The sequence below is a fragment of the Mustela nivalis genome (assembly GCF_964662115.1).
Source record: "Mustela nivalis genome assembly, chromosome: 3".
NCBI classification, from domain to species: Eukaryota; Metazoa; Chordata; class Mammalia; order Carnivora; family Mustelidae; genus Mustela; species Mustela nivalis.
In genome coordinates this window covers 115873981-115896468 of record NC_139022.1, presented here as the reverse complement: position 1 = coordinate 115896468, position 22488 = coordinate 115873981, and the positions used below count along the sequence as shown (strand labels likewise).

Sequence of the window (22488 nt, the reverse complement as noted above, 5' to 3'; positions counted from 1 at the left end):
ATTTGGATTCATGTGTTTTCATTTAAAAGTGCATACTGGTACTTATGTGCTGCTAACAAATGTATTTGGGACACTGTCAATCACAATAGTATGAGATAGGTAGTATCAGGAGTACTGCATAAGTTGCAGCTTCTTATTTTTTGTGACTTAGGGCAGGTACTTAAATTCTTTAAGTCTGCATTTCCTCATCTGTATAATTATGATTAGGAGTGAGTAGTAGTTTTCTGAATCTCAGGAAGAAATGAGAAACTTAGACCATTATTTAGCGTAGTATTTATTTGTGTCATAATGATGAATTTTATCCAGCAGTATTTGGATAAAGTATTGCTAATATTTTAGCAAGGAAAATTGCTGAAATTTTAGCAGTTTTAAAGAGTACTGAAATGTAAATATGGTAAAATAATTTTTCCTATTACTTTCCTAGTGGGGAGGGGTGTTGGAATTTACTATATATTTAGACTTAGTACATGTATATACTTACTTTCTTGGCTTTCTATGTATTTTAGTCACCAATAGAATGAAATTTAGGAAATGTTATAAGGTAAACAACACTGCAGGCTTATTTTAACATTCTTGTTCAGTTTTCACACCTAATGTACTAAATGCTAATCTGCTTTAGGGAATTTTCTTTGTATATAGGATGATTAGTTGGAAAATAGAAACCTTTATTTTTTACTTGTCTTTTGTTTATGTCCTTATTTTGTTCTGGTAGAAACAAATTGACAGTAACACCCTGACCTTAATACAAGAGCTATAAACCTGCATGTTAAAGTTAATTTTCAGGGGAATAAATGGAAGGGTGAAGCCCCTAGAATTGGTGTTAAAGTCTAGGAGGCAAATCCCAAGTAATTAAACTGTCATAACACTTTCTTCCTATGCTTTCAAAGGATGTTTGGTATGGTAGAGCAAGATATCTTTTGGAGTTGTTGGAATTTAATCCCTAGGTTTAATCCCTTTAACTGGGTAATCTTGTAGTGTACCCACATTTAAGAAGGTAAACATGGAATGAAAAATAAAGCATTATAATATGCTGCTGATTTCTTTTTTACCCCCTTTGCACAGTCTGTTAATATCTGTCCTTTAATTTGTATAGATGGCATCACCTCTGGTATGTCTGAATTAGAGACCTTTAGAATTTTATATCATAAGTGTAGGTCTCTTTCATTCACACATAGTGAGATTGATTGAGACTGAGGCATTGAGTGAGTGATGGAAGCCTAACTGATGTTGGGATCTAAGGAAGTTTTCTAATCAGGATTTTTAACTTCTTTTTTTCACTGTAGCTCTTTGGCAAGGGGATTGTGTAATGGCTGTTCTATTTGGGGAAATTTAAAAAATGAGCTTTTTAAAAAATTAAAAAAAATTTTTTTTATTAACATATAATGTATTATTAGCCCTAGAGTAAAATGAGCTTTTTTATTACACAAAAATTATTATGTTTGTTATGGAAAATTAGAAAAGAAAGGTGAACAGCAAGAAGAAAATTAAAATTGCCCCTGGTTCCATAAAAAAGTGCTTAAGTTTTTCTCTTAATATCCATATTACTAATAAAAAAGGTTCTTTTTTCTTTAACAAAATAGTTCTTGATAAATACTGATATGTAATCTTTTTTCATGGACCACTACTTTACATGTCAGTAGTTTACATTTATAATAGTAAATATACTATTCTATCATTTAACACATTTTAAAGATATATTGATAACTTTATCAGTCACTTAAGCTTACTGTGACCAAGGATGTATGCTTCACAGTGACTGCTTATCTTCCCAGTTTCTCAGAGGCGGTTGGAGTACAACAATTATCCTCTTCTCTTGCTGACAGTATAACAGATTTTTTTCTTCCGGTTAACTTAGTGGTTAAAAGTTAACTAGTTTACTGGTTAAATGTTAGCCACTGGATAAAGTAATTACCATTTTGCCAATTTTTGATGCCATCAACAGCAGATGGATTCCCATTTCCTGTTTAGAGGAATTTAATTTTAATTTTGGAGATTCTTTTTAGTTCTTTTTTTTTTTTTTTAAAGAGGGGAATGGGGAGAGAGAGAGAGAGAATCCCAAACAGGTTCCACACCCAGTACAGAGACTGACAGGGTGCTTGATCTCAGGTCGTGACTAGAGTGGAAATCAAGTCACACGCTTAACCAACTGAGCCACCCAGGTGCCCCAAGTTCTTGATCATTTTTATATTGTAATGCTAATGTTGTTGGTATAAAGGGGTCAATCAAAATGCACATTATAATCTTCTGTTTTTGCTGATACTTTCGGTGTAGCCCTAGATGTTAAATACTGTTTTCCCTAGCTAGTCTGTTTACCTTGTCCTTTTAAATTTTAACTTTTTGCCTTCATGGCATTTGAATTTATTGATCATAGGTAGAATTAGAACCCTTTTGCTGCTAGAAGAGGTCTTGGATCATTTGATCTAACCAGCTTATTTTGTGGATACAGAAATTAAGACCTGCGGAGATTAAAGTAGTTGTGCAAGATATGGAACAGAAAGTGCTGGCATTGACTTAATACTTAACATGTTCGCCAGGCACGATGCTAGATGCTTTATGGACACTGTCTTTTAAGCCTTATGATAACCCTGTTTGATGAATGAGGAAACTTGAGGCTCAAAGAACTTAGATAAATGGTAGAACTGGAGTAAGTCCTAGTTTTGTCTTCTAGCATTGCCAGAGAGTTTTTACATTGATCATTTCAATTATTTTTTAAAGTAAACTCTGCTCAATGTGGAGCTTGAACTCATGACCCAGCGATTGAGAGTCACATGCTCCACTGACTGAGCCAGCCAGGTACCCCCCCGCCCCCCTTTGTCATTTCCTATAATCCCAACATCAGAACTGTTTTGTGGGCAAGACAGAAAACAAACACTATGGTATTGTGATACTGTAAATGTAGTACATTGGTACAGTGTAATAAGTGTTATGATGGCAGGTATCCACATGGTGCTCTGGAGGAAACGACTACCAGCAAAGCAAACCAGGAGCCTTTTGAAGTTTTCGAAGACATCCCAAGGGAACTGGGGAGGCATTGAGGTCTGAGCTAAGTGTTGGGAGCTAAGTAAGTATGAATTGGCTGGAAAACATTAGGAGAGGGTGTTTTCCTGAATGGCAGGTAGTTAATCTAACTACAGCAATATATATGTATGTATGTATGTATGTATGTGGTAGAGGACAGTTGAATTTTAATAAATGAGAAACCTCAAGGAAAAAGTGACATGAATGGATGAATGTTCTGGCCATTCTGTGGAGGAAACAGAGTAGAGGTAAGATATCCGTGAGGATACTTGGGAAGTTATGAGGTGATCCCTGAATTCAGAAAGGCAGTGGGAAAGGACAGAAAGTGGATTTAAGAGATGCTAAGCATGGGAGATTGGGGAGAAAAGTCTAGGGTGACTCTCCTCTCCCTGGGCACCTCAGGAGTGTTGCTCTTAGAGCGTGATGGATAGGGAGCTGGTTTAGAGGACCCGCTCCGGGTTAGTGGTGAATTAGTGGTGTTTGTCAGACTTGTTAGCTGGCAGTCTAGAGTACTTTCCTGGAGTACTTTCTCTTTCTCTTCTGAGAAGAGACTTTGAATGGAAGTATAGTTTTAGGAACATGGTGATATTTGCGGATAAAGACAAAAGAGAGGAGGGGCAAAGACATGGAAAACATATACATAGGATTACGTAGAGAAAGGATTACCCACAGTGGAGGTGGTGCGTAATAGAAAAGTAGAACAAGGGTTGAGTCATAGGACAAGGAGATTTATGAAGGAATGCTAGTGTAGTTTTGGTCTGATAGGCCTAAAAGTATCTATTAACTTGGGTGGCTGGAAGATTACTGTTGATTGTGAGGAGTGCCTAATGCTAGTAAAGGGCAGTAGGATCAAAGGAAGTGGGGTAATTAAGGAAGGAGTGGGAAGAGATTGTGAGATCACTTGTACAAGAATGTTGGCTCTGAAGAGGAGACATTCTTAAAGGTTTATTTAAAGTAATTCTCAGTTGAACTTTATGTCATAAAACATTGGGTAGGGGACCAGAATACTTATCTTTCTGATAATGCACTTCACCTCCTTTGCTTAAAATTAAAGCACTTGAGTAGCTTCTAGGATAAAGACTAAAACTACCTCAGTATTACCCAATTGCAGGGTGACCATGAAAGGGGTACTTGTATGTGTGAAAGGGGGAGCTGTAAATTATGCTGGGACAACTGGCATGAATGGAAGTTGTCCTGGGCAAACTGGGACTTAGTGGTCATCCTCCCTCAAAGTTCTTCCCTGCATGAGCTGGCTCCTTTCTGATTCCAGCTTCATCTCTCACCATACTTGGTCTTGCTCTCTTCCCTCACTGTGAAGTCCTTTATTCAACCCTGTTTACCATGCTCCTTCTTAATAGCAACTTTGCAAAAGTGCTTTCTTTTGCCTGGGCTTCTTTCATCATTGGGTTAATTTCTTATCTCGCAGATGTCCACTGTATCCACTTTTTAGGGAAGTCTTCCCTATCAGATGTTTTTGCTATGAGCCTTAAAAAACCAACCAACCAACCTACGACTACCCAGCAGTAAGTATGTGTGTGCATAATTTAAGGACTAATAGTTCACTCAAGGCTTCTCATGAGAAAAGGTTACCTTCATTTATTTTCACTGCTCATTTGGTATTTATCTGTATCTAAATGACATTATTGACTTGGTGCTATGGAAGATGAGAAATTGAGTTCTTCATTCTATTATCCATAATATTTGCTTCCCATTATCCTCCTAGTAATTACATTTTAGCTTAGATTGGTTTAGATCCATTTTTGGTTTTTAAAGTATTAATTCAGTATGTTGCTACAAATGCTTCTTTAACACCAGTTAGCTCAAATATGGCTTATAAGTACAGAGATGATATTATTGTAATTGTAGGTTGTATTGATTTATACATGACTTTTTCTGGTAAAGGAGAACTGGAATATCAAGAATAGAGTTCATGGGGGCCTTAGTGGCTCAGTGGGTTAAAGCCTCTGCGTTCAGCTCAGGTCATGATCTCAGGGTCCTGGGATCGAGCCCTGGGTGGGTCTCTCTGCTCAGCGGGGAGCCTGCTTCCTCCCCACCCCCCGCCTGCCTCTCTGCCTACTTGTGATCTCTGTCAAATAAATATATAAATAAATCTTAAAAAAAAAAAAAAGAATAGAGTTCAAAGGTAAGAAAGCCTTCAGTTCCACTTTCAACTCTATTTTGTTATTTTATTTTTATTATTTTTAATTTTATTTTGAAGATTTTTTATTTATTTGAGAGAGAAGGCACAGGTGAGAGGATGAGTGGGGAGCAGCAGAGGGAGAGGGAGAAGCAGACTCCCCACCGAGCAGGGACTCCCACGTGGGGCTTGATCCCAGGACCCTGAGATCATGACCTGAGCCAAAGGCAGACACTTAACTGGCTGAGCCACCCAGGCACCCCTTACTATTTTTTATTTCTTAATTGAAGTATACTTGACACACAGTGTTATATTAGTTTCAGGTATACAACATAGTGATTTCACAATTCTGTGCTTAGTGCTATGTTCACTACAAGTGTAGCTACCATCTATTACCATATAACTATTTCAATACCATTGTACAACTATTATAGCACCAGTGACCTTATTCCCTATACTGTACCTTTCATCTCTGACTCATTCATTCCATGACTAGAAGCTTCTATCCCATTTCCCCTCCGCCATTTTGTCCATCCCCGCCCCATGCTGCCCTCTGGCAACCTTCAGTTTCTTCTCTATATTTATGGGTCTGTTTCTGCTTTTCAGCTTTATTTTAAGAAAATCCAAAGTGAGTGCCTGTTCCCGGGTTTCCCTTTCTCAGAGAGGTACATCCCCTTTGCTCTTATAGGCAGTGGTGTGTTCAGAGCTCTACTTCTGGCTCTATTGTCTCCATTCCTGCAAGACAGCATGACTCCTCCTGTGTATTTATAAGCATCTCTCCAGGTAGTTGGAGCCATGCTAAACTCCTTACCAGGGTTGTCCAAATCCTCTCCTGAGGTACTAATCATTAATTATTGGTGTTACTGCTGGTGCTCTGGCTACAAAACTGCATAGGGTTTGAGAGGGTTGTTCCAACTTTATTTTTCCATTTGATCTATTACTCTAGTGTCTGCAAAATTTGAGTTCTCAGGAACACACATCCTGTGTTTGGCAGCCAAGCCTGTACTCTGAACATAATCTCCAACAGAACTTATTAGAGTATTACCCTTAGTTTTTCTTCCCTGTACCACCTTTCGATTACCTATGAAAATAGCATTTTTTCCCACTTAGTTTTGTCTAATTTATATAGAAAGACTTGATACCATTAAAACATCAAGTTATTTAGAATCATGAGGGTTTTTTTTTTTAATTAGTTTTATGTTATTGAAGAAATAGCATTCAGAGCCTTGTGCTCTTCTCTAGGCTAGTTGTATTGCCTAAACATTGATAGTTTGGATATAGAATTTTAAGTTGTAAAGTACATTTCCTAAGGATTTTGAAGGCATGCTTTATAGTTCTCTAGCTTTTGTTGTTGCTAAGAAGTACTGAGTGAAAAATCAGAAAGTTTGTAGCTTCTTTTTTTTAAGGTCCAATTCTAAAATTTCTTTCTTTCTTTCTTAAGATTTATTGATTTGGGTACCTGGGTGGCTCAGTTGGTTAAGTGTCTGCTTTAGGCTCAGGTCATGATCTCAGGGTCCTGGGATCAAGCCCCCTGTTGGGCTCCCTGCTACTCCCTCTACCTATTCTTCTGTCCTCTGCTCATGCTCACGCTCTCTCTCAAATGAATAAAAAAAGATTTTATTCATTTGAGAGAGAGTGAGAGGCATACCAGCACACAGGCAGAGGAGGGGCACAAGGAGAGGGAGAGAGAATCTCAAGCAGATTCCATGCCCAGTGTGGAGCTAGATACAGGACTCAATCTCATGACTCTGAGATCATGACCTGTGCAGAAACCAAGAATTAGATGCTTGACTGACTTTACCACCCAGGTGCCCTCAGTTCTGAAATTTCTTAAGGATGTTTGTTGGTGTGGATCTTTTTTTCTTCCAATTTGCTGGTCACATGGTGATAGTTTTCAGTCTGGAAATTCATGTCCTTAGTCCTTGGCAACTTCAAAAAATGATTTTATTCATGATTTTCTCCTATTTTATTACTTTCTGAGACTCTTATTATTCAGATGTTGGACTTCTTAAATTGATTCTTTAGTGTTCTTATTTAAAAATTTTTTTCTCCTTAATACTCTCAATTTTATCTTCCAGTTTTTGCTGTTCTGTTAACAAATTTTTCATAACTATGTAGTCTCTTGATGTTTCTTTATACTGTTGTGAATAAATTTCATGGATGCAGTACTTCTCTTACTTTTTCAGAAGTCTTTATTTCCTTCCCTGTTCCTTTGTGCTCCACGTTAATTTTTTTTTCTATTTATTTAGGTCCTTGCATGTGTTAGTGCAGGAAATGGAAACTACTAGATATTTTAAGCAGAAAAGAAAACGATATGGAATGCAGGTGCTTGGAAAAAATCATTAGAACAGTTAGAGGTGTTGGAATGATGCCTAGGATGCTATAGGTTTTGGGAACTTTTATGTCTGAGACCACCACTGGAGCCACTGAACTTAAAACAAACAAACAGTGTGTACTACAGTTCAGGATCAGGAAGCTGCCACTACTGTTGGTACCAATACCTGCCCCATGACCCAGCAAACTGGAGAATGAACATTGGACCACTGTTTTGGAGAAACTTCAGACCGCAAAAATGTCACAAAGCAGTGTCTCTTATGAGGAGCAGTGCAAAATTTCCATGAATGAAATAGTAGCAAACCAAACCTATCCCCTTGTAAAAGGACTACATACTATCACCAAGTGGGTTTTATCTTGGGAATGCAGGGTTGGTTTAGTCTGTGGGTCAGTACTGCAAAAAACCATATTACTAGAATAAAGGACAACAACCATCTCAATAGGTGCATAAAAAACATTTGACAAAGTATGTTGCTCTTTCATGATAAAAATACTCGGATGAAAGGAATCTTCTTAACCTGACAAAGAGTATCTATAAAAAATTTATGGCTAGTATCACACTTAATGGTGAAGACTGGGTGCTTTCTTCCTAAGATCAGGAACAAGACAAGGATGCCCAATCACACCACTTAACATTCAACATTGTACTGGAGTTTCTAGCTGGGGCAGTTAGGCAAGTAAAGGAAATTAAAAGGCATCCAGATTAGGAAAGAAGTGGTAAAACTGTCTCTATTTGTAGATGCCATGATTTCATAGGAAATCTGAGGAATCTAAAAAAACAAAAAACTTCCATATCTCTTACAGATGTATTAGAGTACTTCATTTTCCTCCAGAATCCCACCTGCAAGAGATTCTGGAAAATGGCATTTTTTAGCTATCCAGTTTGGGAAAGCAGAGCTGGGAGGGTAGAATGGACGTTGGGTGAGTTAATCCACAGTGAGAGTTTTTCTCAGAAGTTTGATGACTCCTTTATACCCAGGAAGGGTGTTCAGAATCTGATGGAAAGCTGTGTGCATGAGTGGGGCTTCTTGAGCAAGCTTCACTGTGGGTGAAATGGCAGGATCATTTCATTGGGAACACCTACTGTCAGTGTTTTCGGTTTTCTGGGGTTTAGCTGCCTAGCTTTCTGGGAGCTTGAAAGGGGATATCAGCATCTGTACAAGTCCACCGAATTCCCTTATTTTTGTGGTATGGTACTGCTGCCTTTGGGTGTGTTGTGTGACTGCCTGATCTAAGATTCTGCTTACTTTACTTAGTAAACTTTTCATCCTTTGCCATGGTGGATGAGGGTCTTTGGGCCCTGGGGCGTAGTATGGAGTAGGTGTCTGCCTCCTAATAGATTTTCAGCTAGTTCTGCCTCAGAGTTACCAAGGTATATCTTGTTATCAACAGCATCTGTAGTATAAAGTAGGTTACTTCTCAGGTGTCCCTGTGTCTGGCTTAGGATTGAGCACTCTTGTGTTGGTCAAGCTCATTTTCACTCATTTAACTCATTTCACATCCGTGTTCAGCTTCCACAATTTTGTCATTTTCTCTTTACTTTTTTCATAATGGATTTGTGCCTTTGCTGTTTTAGTTGGGTTTCTAGAATGAAGAATGAATAGAATAATGAAGTTGTGTTGAATGTGACATTTCTATTCAGAAGCTATATCATGTACTCCTTTTTTTATTTTTAAGTTTTTTTTTTTTTTTAAGATTATATTTATTTATTTGACAGACAGCAAGGGAGAGGGAACACAAGCAGGGGAAGTAGGAGAGGGAGAAGCAGGATTCCCAGTGAGCAGGGAACCTGATGTGGGGCTCAATCCCAGGACCGTGGCCGAAGGCAAATGCTTAATGACTGAGCCAGCCAGGCACCCTATATCATGTACTCTTGTAGCATTCTGTACTTTTCTTCTCTTTCCTAGCACTTGCTGAGGAGGTTTGCTGACAAATTTAATGGTTGATTAAGATAATTCTTTATGATTGATTTCCTTATGAGAGTGGAATCTCTTTGTGGATGGGGTTAGTGTCTGACTTTGTTTCCTATTGTATCAGTACATTTTTCTAGCATTCTCTAGGCTCTCCTAAGATAATTATTGACTTAGTGATTACTATTTTTGTAGGAGGCTATTTTCCTGTGAGATTGCATGAAACCCATGGAGGGGTGGTAAAATAACTAAACATACTGTTAATTTCTAACTGATTATTCTGGTTTAATTTTCTTCAAAATATTGCTTACCTCTTCCATATATTAGTTTGTTTATTATGTGCCTCTACCCACTAGAAAGTACCTTCCATAAAAGCAGGGACTTGTTACATTTTGTTCACTGCTGGTTTCCAAGCCCTCAGATCAATGGCCTGGCACACAGTTGTGGTTATTGATTTTACTGATTGTTTTTTTCCCCCCAAGAAGTCATTTTCTATTAGGATTTAAGCTCTAAGCATGCCCTGTAAGCAAGCACAGAAGTAACTATATATGCGAATCTCTTTCTAAATAAATGGTTCTGTGGTCCATTTTAAGTCTTACTTAGTATTTTTTCCTAATTATAAGCTGGTATCAGTTAGGGTTTGCTTGATTCTGATTAGGTTGTTGCTAATTTGTTGACTGCTCCGTTTACTGAATGAATAGCAGAATTTTGTTACCACCAGAAATTATCCATTGCAGCTTTTGAGTTTGTGTGAAAGCTTTTTACTAGCACCAGAGGAGACCATGTTAGTAGAAATTGTGATCATAGAACTTACTAGAAATTTTGTGTGTTACATTTATCTTAATTGCAGGGGAATTCATTAAATTTCCTCAGTAAAAATATTGTGGGCCACATTCCTTTTTCCTTTGAAAGGTAGGATACTTGGAGACATAATTGAAGCTGGAGGATGAATGTTGGAGTAGATGCATATTTAATATGCATTTTGAGTCTGTAATTATGAAATAGTTTAGTTTTAAGACAGAAGGTTTGTGTTTGGGCTTAATAATAATCCTTACGTTAAATTCAAAGTGAAGTTTTGTTTTTTTTAAGTCTGAACCATGGCTAGATAATAAAAGTCATGTTAATTGTGAATGCTAGGTGTGAAGAGAGCCTCAGAAGCTATATTGATAGTCACTTGCATAATTGCTCTAGTGTTGAGTGGCATTCAGCTGCCACCAGACATGTGTTCAGAAGAACCTTACAGGACATTAAAGTACAGAGCTCAAACAGGTGGGCCTGATTGCCTTGGCTGTCCATGTAGAGTAGGTCTCTGCTGAGGGATTTAAAAATCCCTTGTTTTATGGTCATGATTAGAGGTAACAGTTTCATATAGTGATTTCTGTTATGTTATCTGATTGCAGGGGAAAAACTAAATGGCTTTTTCCTTTTACCCCCTGTAATTTATATGTTTTCCTAAATAAGAATGGTCCTGAAGTGAAGTGTTAGTGCTGAGTTAAGAAAGGCAGCTGAACAAAGAAAGGGTGTTGTTGGCATGGGTTTCTTGTGTTCTTTTTCATTTTCTTTTATCTATCTTCTTTCCATCTAGGATATTACAATATGTGCATTAGGGAAAATTCTCAATCTGTATTTGTTGAGTGTCTTATTTTATAAGATGAACCTGAGAATGTGTAATAGCTTCTCACAATTGCTAGGACGTGATATAAGCAAGCAGAGGGTTGCATAGTATTTTGCTATAGGATAGTACGAGTGGAATTTAAAACTGACTGAAGAGTGGTGTGTTTTTGGTTTTCTTAAGCTGTTCTTTTGCCTAACATGTTAAAGCAGTAAAGCCCCATATAATTATATTTCCATCTTTGATCTCTATAAACATGAATATTCCTTTGTCTAGTTTATTTTTTTTTAATTTATAGCTTCTAAAATTCTATATTCTTAAGTCTATCAGTATTATAACTTGGATGGATTTTTTAAAAAGATTTTATTTATTTCTTTGACAGAGAGAGAGATCACAAGTAGGTAGAGAGGCAGGCGGATGGGGGGGGGCAGAGAGCAGGCTTCCCGCTGAGCAGAGAGCCTGATGTGGGGATTGATCCCAGAACCCTAAGACCATGACCTGAGCTGAAGGCAGAGGTTTAACCCACTGAGCCACCCAGGCGCTCCAACTTGGATTTCTATAAGAACATACCTTTCCAACAGATTTTAGCAGTCATTTACTGAACTCTTGTCCACTTTTGGATTATGCAGTATAATAATCTTTGGTGAATTTCTTGGAAATGACATATACTATCCAGAAACTGTTAGACCAACTAAAGGGTCATCTATAATTTAGGTCTCTTACTTTGAATTGCTTAATATAACTCTGTACTTACATTTCTGTAATATGACAATCAAGGAACAAGGACAAAATTATTTGAGAAAATACTGAAAATTATGGCAACTGTGAAAGAAGAAAACCAGAAAACCAGACCCAAGCATGTTACAGTTCCTGTCTTGAAAGTGAACACAGATGCTTTGTTAAAAGATACATTGCAGGGGGGCCTGGGCGGCTCAGTGGGTTAAAAGCCTCTGCCTTCGGCTCAGGTCGCGATCCCAGGGTCCTGGGATTGAGCCCCACATCAGGCTCTCTGCTCAGCAGGGAGCATTTGTGATATAATCCTCAGCTGAGCATTTGTGATATAAACTGACCTGTGTGAGCAACAAAATTTAAACAAAAGGGCAGTAGTTTCCTATTGCTTAAACTATTTTGTAATGAGTTTCAGATTATGTTCCAAGTATGTGTCCCTGTAAGTTTACTTTTAGATTTCTGTTCCATACTAGTTATTTATTCCCTGTTGAAGTGGCTAATCTAATTTTTCAAGTGTTTACAATTACAGTATACTTAACTAATTCATTTGTAAGTAGTTACTGTCATATGCTTACTAGATCTTGAGTGGTTTTCTCTGTGTTATGTATATGTAGTGTGACTTTATTTAAAAAGGGCTCTGGGGCGGCTGGGTGGCTCAGTTTGTTAACTGTCTGCCTTCTGCTTGGGTCTTGATCTTGGGGTTAGAGGATCAGCCTGGCATTGGGCTCCCTGCTCAGTGGGCAGCCTGCTACTCGCTCTGCCTCTGTGTCACTGTCTCACTCTCTCTCAAATAAAGAAAGAAAGAAATAATAAAATCTTAAAAAATAAAATAAAATGTGCTCTACATTTATTACCTAGTAATGATGTTTCCCCAAGAGCTACATTGTGCATTCATTTTCTAGTGACTCTCTAATTGAGTGCATTTTTGAATCTCCCATTTCTTCATTGGTGGGGCTTGTCGGCATTGGGTACACTTAGGCAAATGAAGAATATTGAAGGAGTAGGAGACTTGTTCATATGGAAGGGGTAGTACAAATATCTAAGCCAGCTCCAGCACTGAGTTCCAGAGCCACGTAGTTCAGTGCAGAACCCAAGGTTGAAATTATAATCCTAAAACAAGTCAAGGTCAAAGAGGTGGTAGACTAGAATACCAAGATGACGAAAGCAGTGAAGTATAGTGGTGTTGCTGGTCATAGGGGATGGTCAGGAGTAATTGAGAAAGTGACAAGTAAGCAGATGTATTTAGGTTAGCCCTTTAGACCTCAGGAGATAGTAGGGATGGGTCCCAAAGGTTATTGGTAGGTACCAGGTTCTTTTGGGAAGGTACCTCCATGTTGTATCCTCCAAGCTATGGCTGTTACTCTTGAGTCGCTATTATAGAATGTTAACCAAAATATAAGTGTAGGGGCACCTGGGTTGCTCAGTGGGTTAAGCCTCTGCCTTCAGCTCAGGTCTTAATCCCAGGGTCTTGGGATCAAGTCCACATCAGGCTCCCTGCTTAGCAGGGAGCCTGCTTTTCCCTCTGCCTGCCTCTCCCTTTGCTTGTACTCTCTCTTTCTGATAAATAAATAAAATCTTTAAAAAAACCCAAACAAACAACAATAACAACAACAAAAAGAATTTCCAAACAAAAAAAAATTTCCAACAACAACAAAAAAATTTCCAAAATAGGGCACCTGGATGGCTCAGTTGGTTAAGTGCCTGCCTTCGGCTCAGGTCATGATCCTAGAGTCCTAGGATCCCTCTTGAGCCAGGGCACATGAAGTTAGCTTTTATTTGCAATTTTAAATTTTAAGTACATTTTCAGCTTCTGATTCGTATCTGTCTACTTTGTTCTCTTATGTGAAAGAGCTTTAAAGAATTTTGTTCTTTAACTAAAAATATAATTCTTTATAGAATATAATTTATATATTATGTATAATTATAATTTAATTATATTCTTTAATAAATTAATTCTTTAAAGAATTTATAGTAGAATAACATATTTTTACAGATTGATAGTATAAGCAACTAAGAACTTGACAGCAGTTTCAAGTGGTGTTATTGGTGGCTCAAGGTACCACAAATTAATAGCATATCCTACTCTCATCCCCTTTATTCCATCACTCCTTAATCTTTTTTTTTTTTTTTTTAAAGTAGGCTCTGTGACCAACATGGGGCTTGAACTCACTACCCTGATACCAAGGGTCAGATGCTCTACCGACTGAGCCAGCCAGGCACCCCCACCACTCCTTGGTGTCATTTGGTCTTGATTGTTGTTGAGGAAATTACCATGTTCTAATTATTCTTAATGTTCTTAATTTTGGCTTTATGTATTTCCTGTATTCTTCTAGATGTGTGGTGTCTTTGGCTTGAAGAGTAACATTCTGAATTTCAAAATGTGCATGTTTTATTATCCATTAAATCAATGATACCAAAGAGATCATGCAGTAGCCTCTAAAATTGATGGGACTTTTAAAAATTCTGTATCCTTCCTGGTAGGCCGTTTTGGTTTCTGGGAAGCACAGGTTGACCTTGCCAAGCGATACCGCATTTGTAAGTACCACATTATGATCTGAGATTTAAATATTGGGTAGTGGTGGATTGGATAGTGGATAGGATTTTTTTGTACTTAACTTTTGTTAAGTAATTTTAAGCCAGTAGCTTTTGTGAATAATGTGTAATACTCTATGAAATATGATTTTGTTTTAATACTTTTTTTTTAAGATTTTATTTATTTACTTGAGAGAGAGACAGTGAGAGAGAGCATGAACGAGGAGAACGTCAGAGAGAGAAGCAGACTCCCCATGGAGCTGGGAGTCTAATGCGGGACTCGATCCCGGGACTCCAGGATATGATTTTGTTTTAAATCATATGTTTTATGACATGTATTCCTGCCCAGCTCTGCTCATTTATGTAGTGGGACAGAATTGTTCCTCACAAGCAATGATTGTTCTAATGAATTCCCAGCTTCAGAACCCAGCCCTTCTATGAACTGGACATTTTTTTTTAAGATTTTATTTATTTTTTATTTGACAGACCAAGATCACAAGTAGGCAGAGGCAGGCAGAGAGAGAGGAAGGGGAGCAGGCTCCCTGCTGAGCAGAGAGCCTGATGTGGGGCTCCATCCCAGGACCCCAGTATCATGACCTGAGCTGAAGGCAGAGGCTTTAACCCATTGAGCCACCCAGGCACCCCCGAACTGGACATTTTTGTTATAAATTAATGACTGTATAGGGTTGCTTCTTTTTTTTTTAAACAGCTGATTTTTTTCTCCTCCTAATTGAATCATCAGTGAAAGGATGCCATCTTGTGGTTTTGAAAAATATAGGAATTAAGAAAAATACTGATAGAGGACTGCTGAGATTTTATGTATATAGTTGTTTTATGATGCCAAAACGAGTAAGAGAGGAATACTATTAATTCTTTTCTTTAAATTATATGTGCTTATCTTTTGAGACAGTAGTTTTCTTCATTTTATTTGGATAATAAAATATTTTGAGAATTCCTGTTAACTGAGGATTCTTGTAGCACATTCTCAAACATAAGTTGTAGAAATACTCTTCTGTAATATCTGTTTTAATTAAGAATTGTTACTGAGAATTTTGGTATTAAGGCTCTCCCAAGGCCACCAATTAATGATAACAATTATTTGGAATGAAAAAAAATACTGTCCTTTAAACAATTATTTGTTTAAAGAATTATTTGACAAAATATAGCCAAAGGAAATTTCAATCTATAATATAGAACTATATTTAATAAAAATTGATACTTTATTTTTCTGTTTGTTCATTTAAAGATTTATTTACTCATTTGAGAGAGAGAGAGCTCGCATGCTTGAATTGGGGGAGGGGTAAAGGGAAAGAGAAAATCTCCAGACAGACTCCCTCCTGAGTGCAGAGCTCGCCACTGGGCTCCACCTTACGACCCTGAGATCATGACCTGAGCCAAATTCAAAAGTCAGATGCTTAACTGACTGAGCCACCCAGAGGCCCCAAGAAGTGGTATTTTGGAAGAAAAAGAAACCTCAATTCAAACCTCATTTTTGTAATTAATAGTAGAAACTGAAATAATTTTTCCTCAACATATTAGGAAGGCCCTTATGTGTAAGTTAAGGAAATCTTAAAATAACATCTTAGGTAAGAAATGGAATGTATTTTGCAAGCTTGGGTCCAGTGAGTTCTTATGTAATATTAAGGGAGCTTATATAAAGTCAACAGAAACAGACTCCGATATGGAGAACAAATATGGTTGCCAGAGGGGGTTCAGGTTGGGTAAAACAGGTGAAGGGGATTAAGAAGTACAAACTTGTGGTCGTAAATAATTCTTGGGGATATAAAGTACAGCACAAGGAATATGCTCAGTAATATTATAATACCTTTGTATGGTGACAGATAGTAGCTGTATTTATCAAGGTAGTAACCATTTTGTAAATGTATATGAATGTCAGATGGCTAGGTGGTACACTGAAAACTAATGTAATACTGTGTATCAATTATACTTCAAGTATTCTACATGATAGAACTCTAAATTCTATACTAAGAAGAATACTAAATTCTTCTTTCTTTTTTTTTTAAAGATTTTATTTATTTACTCGAAACAGAGAGATCACAAGTAGGCAGAGAGACAGGCAGAGAGAGGGAAGGGAGGCAGGATCCCTGCTGAGCACCTGATGTGGGGTTCGATCCCAGGACCCCGAGATCATGACCTGAGCCAAAGGCAGAGGCTTTTTTTTTTTTTTTTTTTTTTTTTTTTAAAGATCCCATTTATCTATTTGACAGACAAAGATCACAAGCAGGCAGAGAGGCAGGCAGGGAGAGAGAGAGAGGGAAGCAAGCTCCCCGCTGAGCAGAGAGCCCGATGTGGGACTCGATCCCAGGACCCCGAGATCATGACCTGAGCCGAAGGCAGCGGCTTAACCCACTGAGCCACCCAGGCGCCCCCAAAGGCAGAGGCTTAACCCACTGAGCAACCCAGGTGCCCCGAAGAATACATTGGTTCTGTAGACTTCTTTGATTTAGAGTCATTAGTAATCTTGGAAGAGAAATCATTGAAGGGTAAAGTTGTTATCCACCAAAACTCTAGATTTAATGCTCCCGAATTGCTCTGCTAATTCTAGTAGACTATAGCAGCCTTTAAACTGCATCTTTTGTTTCCCTTCGGCGGGGAGAGAGAAGGCTTCAGGTCAGGGGTATAATTTGATGTCTTGCACTTTTTCAAATGTCTTACAGTTATGCTAAGAAAGAATCAGATCTTAATGGAGCCCAGATGAAGCTTCGAGAATATGAAGCTGCACTGAATTCTAAAGATGCAGCTCTGGCCACTGCACTCGGTGACAAAAAAAGTTTAGAGGGAGATTTGGAGGATCTGAAGGATCAGATTGCCCAGGTAAGGCAAACGCTGGTCTTAAGCCCTGTTGGGAGGTTAATTCCCCATCTGACCGGGTCGAGTGCTTTGATTTCTGAATTCACTTAAAACATTTTTTATTTAAAAATTAAAAAAAATTTTATGGTTTCCCTGAAGGGTAGTCTTCAGGCAGCTAACATGCGAAGTATCTTCACCTCTCAGTCATTTTATCTGGGTCAAGCAGATCTTACTGCTGCACTACTTCCTTTCTCTTGTGCTTAAGCTCTTTCTGTTTCTTGCTCTCAAAACCTGTTTCATTACTGTACCAAAATGTAAGAAAAGAAAGGAAAAGAAAAAGTCCTAACATTGCTCCACACACAGGAACAAGTGAAAGTGGTAGCTAAAATCCTTCATAGGTCTTTGTCCATTACTTGTTGCCAGTTACCAGATCTGAGAGGTGTTTCAGTGTGGCACTCTTGGTGGGACCAGCATTTGGACACATGGTTCTGTGATAAAGGTTATAGTAAGAGACTTTCATCCACAGATAAAAGATACAAACGTTTTAATTTATGATTTGATTCAGTCCATAGGTATCTCTTAAATTCGTTACTAAATAATTGCTATGTGATTTTTTTGTCAATTCTTTCTCCGCATATTAGTTGGAAGCCTCCTTAGCTGCTGCCAAAAAACAGTTAGCAGATGAAACTTTACTTAAAGTGGATTTAGAGAATCGCTGTCAGAGCCTCACCGAGGACTTGGAGTTCCGTAAAAACATGTATGAGGAGGTAACTATACAATTTTATTTTTTTAAGGAAAGGAGGAATCCTAAATATTTTGTTATAACTATATAGTAAAAAAAGGGGAGAAATTTTATAGGTAAGTTATTCAAGGTATCATTGCTAAAAGGTTGTATACAAGAATTCAGGCTCTTATAATGAAGAGATGTGATTTTACTTTATCTAATTCCTAAGGGCTTGGTCATAGCGGTTAAATACTCTCAACCTTTTTGAGTATTAGTATCTCTTGCTGCCTAATAAATTACTCTAAATTTACCAACTTAAAACCACAAATCTTCATTATCTCACAGTTTCTGAAGGTGGAGAATCTGAGAGCTGCCTTATTGCATGAATTGGATATGTTTTAGGGTCTCTCATGAGGTTGCAGTTAGGCTTTCAGCCTGGACTGGAAGAACTGCCTCTGAGCTCATTCACAGGTTGTTGGTATGAAGAGCCATTTCATCATAGGCTTCTCCCTAGGGCTGCTCATGCTATGGCTTTCCAGAAGAATGATGAGAGAGAGAGGGCAGGGGAGCACAAGACCGAAGCTGCATTGTCTTCTGTTACTTTTCTAAGCCTAGAAGTGATGTACTGTCACTCTTTTTTTTTTTTTTTAAAGATTTTATTCATTTATTTGACAGAGATCACAAGTAGGCAGAGAGGCAGGCAGAAACAGAGAGGGGGAAGCAGGCTTCCTGCTGAGCAGAGAGCCCGATGCAGGGCTCGATCCCAGGACCCTGGGATCATGACCTGAGCCAAAGACAGAGACTTTAACCCACTGAACTAACTACCCAGGCGCACCGTACTGTCACTCTTTATCACATAGACCAACCATGATACACTGTGGGTGGGGATTCTACAAGGGTGTGGCTGTCAGGAGGCAGCCATCATTGGGGGCAACAGCACTTATAGTTAGATATATATATTTTAAAATAGTTTCTGTGGTCAAGCCTTGGCAGATGAAGGTAGCAATTTTTGCCAAAAAAAATAAGTAATAAAATTGAAGAAATGGGAATGTATATTTTCTCAAAATTGAAGAGGATTGGAATTAACCCAGGGTATGGAACCTGCAGTTAAATACTTAATGATTTTAGAAGTAATATAAATTTGAGAACAGCAACTAACAATTACTTTAAAAATGGGGAATTATTATAGAACTTAAATTTCCTTTTTGTTAATTGGAGAAAAAACAATAAAATAGTAATTTGACTATTTTTACAACTACTTTATATTAAAACATACAGGTGTTGGGGCACAGTGTACTTACTGGACAAACAGACTTTGGATAACTCTTGAGTCATTTATTTAAAAATGAACTAATATCTGCTCTTTTCTTTTGGGGGAATAATGACAATCAAAGTGGAATATTTTGTGCAGAAGTTACCTGTATAGTGAATACTATCACATAATTGTTAACTACAGTTTTGTTTTATAAATGGAGGCATTTTTGTATTAAGTTGTCTTATATTTTTGTTTTGTTTTGATAAAATTGCTTGTGATATATCATTACTTAGTTTTTATGCTATGTGTGGACTCCTGTATCTTTAAACCAAGAGTAGGGTATTTTTTTGTTTGTTTATTTGCAAGTCACTGATTCTTTATGAAATAATAAAAAAAAGTAGTTGAGTATTTTTAGGTTGCATAGCATCTTTGAATTTTTTTTTCATCTTTGAATATTTTGATGTTTGCCTTTCTGAGAATGAACTTAAAATATTCCTCTTTTTTATTTAACATAGAGGATATAATTCTATTCAATAAATATATTTCAGTTTCTTATTATGAGCAGTTAAGGGAGTGAGAAAGAGGAAGAAGGAAAACAGGAAGAGGAGGAAAGGAGGTAGATAAAGGGCAAAATTACTTGTTGAACTAACCTTTTATTTACATGATTTACGTGTCATTTGCTTCATTAAATATATATGAGCCCTGGGAGGTTAGTAACAGAACTGGAATCTGAACCCTGGTTTTCAGATTCTGTCAAGTGCATTTTCCTCTGCAATGAGCAGTTAAAAGAAAGATGAAGAAATGCCTAGGGAGACATATGCAGGAGGAGGATGCAGGAACAAACATCAGTGGGTAATATCCCCCTCTTGTGGGCTCTTTAATTATTGCCATTAAAGACAAATTGTTGTATTTTCAGAGCTAGAAGCTGGAATGGAAATTTTATTCTTGGACTGGGGTTCCTAGGCATTTTAGTTTTGGATAGTCCTTAAAACCTGAATTGAAGGACTATGCCTACAAATTCTGTTATTTAATAGTGAATGGTCATATGTACTTAAGAGAATAAAGTAATATTGGTAATATGTTTCCAGATCTATTGATACTGATGATACCTTAGCACCAGCTGTTAACATAAGGCACATAAATTAACTTGCTCTGCTTATTGCATTCTTAGTATGTTTAAGAAAATAGTTTTGTTAAGCATAAATCTTCTAGTTAATTTTTCTGAGCAGCAGTTTTAACTTTTCATGTGCATTTTTTCTGGAGACATTCTTAGGATCATCATCATACCAGTTTTGAAAAATAGTGACCATTCAGTGTACATAGTTAGTGTATGATTTCATGGTAGTGCTGTAAGGCTTCCAGGCCATTTCTTGTCTTCAGAGAAATACGTAACTATGCCACTGATAAGAAACATAAAATTCTTAGGTCTTTAGCTGCCACCCCCAGGGCTTTAGCTGCCACCCCCACTTGTGTTGTTGGTTCTAGCTCAAAAATCTTATCATTTGAAAACAAAGGCAAAAATAGGTCTGTTCACATGGCTGCTCTAGGACACACCCAAGGAGGTGGTTTTAATACTTCATATGGCCCTGATGTTGCGGAGACGTGTCCCAGGGCAACTGTGGTAGGTAATTTGGTTTTCTGTGATCTTTCCCCCAGGAGATCAATGAGACCAGACGGAAGCATGAAACTCGCTTAGTAGAGGTGGATTCTGGACGTCAGATAGAGTATGAGTATAAGCTGGCTCAGGCCCTTCATGAGATGCGAGAACAGCATGATGCCCAAGTGAAGCTGTACAAGGAGGAGCTGGAGCAGACTTACCACGCCAAAGTGAGTGGTCTCCCCGAGTGCCCAGAACCCTTACTAAACTCACTCGCAGGAGCATGACTAATTTTCTTCACTGAGTTCCCCTATTCTCTCTGAGAATAGAAAATGGACTTAAAAAAATATTCTGTCAAGTAAATGTGACTAGAAATTATTCAAAGAAAGTGGAGTTATTTCACTTTTATCAGAGGTTAAGGTGTGCCTTTCTGTCCAGTCGATCACATGTGTCATGTCATAGTAGCGAACCCTAAGCCTCTGAAAATTCTTTTCTTCCCACAGCACGTGCTGATTCCGCTGTCCTGTGCATCCAGTTAACCATGAGTGCCGGGCAGCACCACATCAGACTTCCATGGCGTCACTGTACATAGTTTGTGACCGCCACACTTTGGGCCAAGTGAAAGTCTCTGAGATTTCTTCCTCTGCCACTTTTACTCATTTAAAAAAATATTCTAGAAACTTCTCACGTGTGTACATGCAGATCATGCAAAAATCTTTAACACCAGTGAATACAGGCTTTCCTAGTAAATTGTTTTATCCCAGTGTGTTAAATGTGGCATGATTTGATTAAAGAGAGTTAATCAGTGAAGACTTAGAAAATTAAGGTCATAGAAGTGTTGTAAATAATTTCTATGAATGGCCTCACTGTTGATGTTGCATTTAACCCATGTTATGAAGTAATTGGCTAATGAAGCCCTACATTGGATTGTCTAACACTTACTTAGTGCTAGGCATTGTGCTGGGCAGTGAAGGAGGTCAGTCACCTAGACTCTGGCCCCAAAGGAAGCCAACATACAGCCAACAAATGTGCCTCATACACGTGCATAATGGAATGTTATGGGCATCTGGAGAAATAGGATGTTTCTATCTAAGGGGCTATTTTTTGCTTCTGAAAGGAAGTGTTTCTCTTGGGACATAATCTAAAATTAGTACTTTCTGTTTTGACTTTATCTTCTGTAATTAGATTTGGTGGGTTAGAGATATGTGATGTTTATTTTCCTATAGACATCACCCACAGTTAAGTTGCTACTACCCATTCCCCTTACTTGCAGTATTAACTGACACATTAGAGATATAATGGGTGAAATACTTAAGTAATACACTTTGGAGAAAGACCCATGTATATTACCATCGTTAAGCACAGGTACTGGGAATTGAACCTAAAGTCAGAAAGACTGAAGAGAATTCGTACCACATCAGCAACTTCATGATGCTTTTCCTGTTTCATCAGCCAGTTACCAACAGGGCTTAGGTTTGAGATGAAATGCCTTAAAGAGAATCATACTTCCTTATTCATTTGTTCTGAGTCACTAGGTAAGACTGACTGTTGGTTTGTTTCTTCTTTTAGCTGGAGAATGCCAGATTGTCATCAGAGATGAATACTTCTACTGTCAACAGTGCCAGGGAAGAACTGATGGAAAGTCGTATGAGAATTGAGAGCCTTTCATCTCAACTTTCTAATCTCCAGAAGGAGGTAAGTAATTGTCTTCCTCTAAGAAGAGTTCAAGTTGCATGTGAAGGCCACCTTCCCCACTGTCGTCTCCCTGCTTTGCTCTGCCTGGTGTCACTTTTCAGAGAGCACAGTATTTTCTGCACTCTGGTTGCCCA

At 37.9% G+C, this 22488-nt stretch overlaps 1 protein-coding gene across 1 annotated transcript in view; it reads left to right on the top strand.

The window, feature by feature from the left end:
- The window catches only part of LMNB1 (lamin B1), a 52301-nt gene that overhangs the window by 8070 nt on the left and 21743 nt on the right, over positions 1-22488 (top strand). The window contains exons 2-5 of the mRNA XM_082723289.1: positions 16951-17107; positions 17725-17850; positions 20719-20889; positions 22229-22354. Of these exons, the coding sequence (XP_082579415.1) occupies positions 16951-17107; positions 17725-17850; positions 20719-20889; positions 22229-22354 (580 nt within the window). The remainder of the gene's footprint in view (positions 1-16950; positions 17108-17724; positions 17851-20718; positions 20890-22228; positions 22355-22488) is intronic.